At 70.9% G+C, this 1,482-nt stretch overlaps 1 protein-coding gene across 1 annotated transcript in view; it reads left to right on the top strand.

The window, feature by feature from the left end:
• DPEP1 (dipeptidase 1) overlaps positions 1-1,482 on the top strand; it is a 3,884-nt gene that overhangs the window by 700 nt on the left and 1,702 nt on the right. The window contains exons 2-5 of the mRNA XM_085318958.1: positions 25-157; positions 247-397; positions 1,091-1,160; positions 1,304-1,481. Coding sequence (XP_085175084.1) covers positions 25-157; positions 247-397; positions 1,091-1,160; positions 1,304-1,481 — 532 coding nt within the window. The remainder of the gene's footprint in view (positions 1-24; positions 158-246; positions 398-1,090; positions 1,161-1,303; position 1,482) is intronic.

Genomic DNA, 1,482 nt, shown 5'->3' with positions numbered 1-1,482 from the left:
GCTGATGGGTGCCGTCCCCGGCAGTTCTGGTCCGTGTACGTGCCCTGCGAGACGCAGGACAAGGACGCGGTGAAGCGCACGCTGGAGCAGATAGACGTGGTGCACCGCATGTGCGAGCTCTACCCCGGCACCTTCGCCTGCGTCGTCGACAGCGCCGGTGAGTGGCCGCCGCGGGCACGGGCACGGGCGCGGGCACGGCCCCGGGGCCGCGGCGCGCCCCGGCTGAGGCCCGCTGCGCTCCCGCAGGCATCGAGCAGGCTTTCCGCGACAGCAAGGTGGCCAGTCTGCTGGGGGTGGAGGGCGGCCACTCCATCGACAGCAGCCTGGGCGTCCTGCGCACCTTCTACCGCCTGGGCGTCCGCTACATGACCCTCACCCACAGCTGCAGCACGCCCTGGTAGCAGCCCTGGGACGGGCACGGGGCACGGCTGGGGTGGGGGCACAGCTGGGACAGGGATGTGGCCGGGACGGGGGTGCTGCCGGCATGCGGACATGGCTGGGATGGGGGACAACGTCGGATGGGGACACAGCTGGGATGGAGACACAGCTGAGATGGGGAACGTGGCCAGCATGGGGACATGGCCAGGATGGGGCTGCTGCCAGGACGGGGACATGGCTGGGATGGGGGGAACCACCGGGATGGAGACACAGCTGGGATGGGGAACGTGGTCAGCATGGGGACATGGCCAGGACAGGGCTGCTGCCAGGACGGGGACATGGCTGGGATGGGGGGAACCACCGGGATGGGGACACAGCTGGGATGGGGAACGTGGTCAGCATGGGGACATGGCCAGGATGGGGCTGCTGCCAGGACGGGGACATGGCTGGGATGGGGGGAACCGCCGGGATGGAGACACAGCTGAGATGGGGAACGTGGTCAGCATGGGGACATGGCCAGGACGGGGGGTGGGACTGAGGTGGGGATGTGGTCATGGGGACACAGCTAGGATGCAGCCGTATCTGGGATGGGGGACGTGGTCAGCACGGGGACAAGGCCAGGACGGTGACAGAGCCGGGGCAGGGACGCGGCCGGGACGGGGCCGGGCGGGGGGCAGGGGCTCGAGGGCCCTGACGCCGCCCCGCTCCGCAGGGCGGATAACTGGCTCGTGGACACCGGCAGCGAGCCGCCCTTGCACGACGGCCTCTCGCCCTTCGGGCAGGTGGGTGCGGGCGGGGACGGGGACGGGGACGGGGACGGGGACGGGGCCAAGCGCCGGTGGCGCCCCGGAGCCGCAGCCGAGCCGTGGGGCGTGCACCGCTCACCCAGCCCGTCCCCGTCCCCGTCCCCGTCCCCGTCCCGCAGACGGTGCTGCAGGAGATGAACCGCCTGGGCATGATCGTGGACCTGGCCCACGTGTCCGTGAAGACCATGAAGGACGCGCTGACCCTCTCCAAAGCCCCCGTCATCTTCAGCCACTCGTCCGCCTACAGCATCTGCCCGCACCGGCGCAACGTGCCGGACGACGTGCTGCAGATGGTGGT

The sequence above is a fragment of the Rhea americana genome, unplaced genomic scaffold (assembly GCF_003343005.1).
Source record: "Rhea americana isolate MKP2758 unplaced genomic scaffold, rheAme1 scaffold_565, whole genome shotgun sequence".
Classification (NCBI taxonomy): domain Eukaryota; kingdom Metazoa; phylum Chordata; class Aves; order Rheiformes; family Rheidae; genus Rhea; species Rhea americana.
The sequence above is the reverse complement of the archived record's forward strand: the minus strand, read 5'-3'. Positions and strand labels throughout refer to the sequence as shown.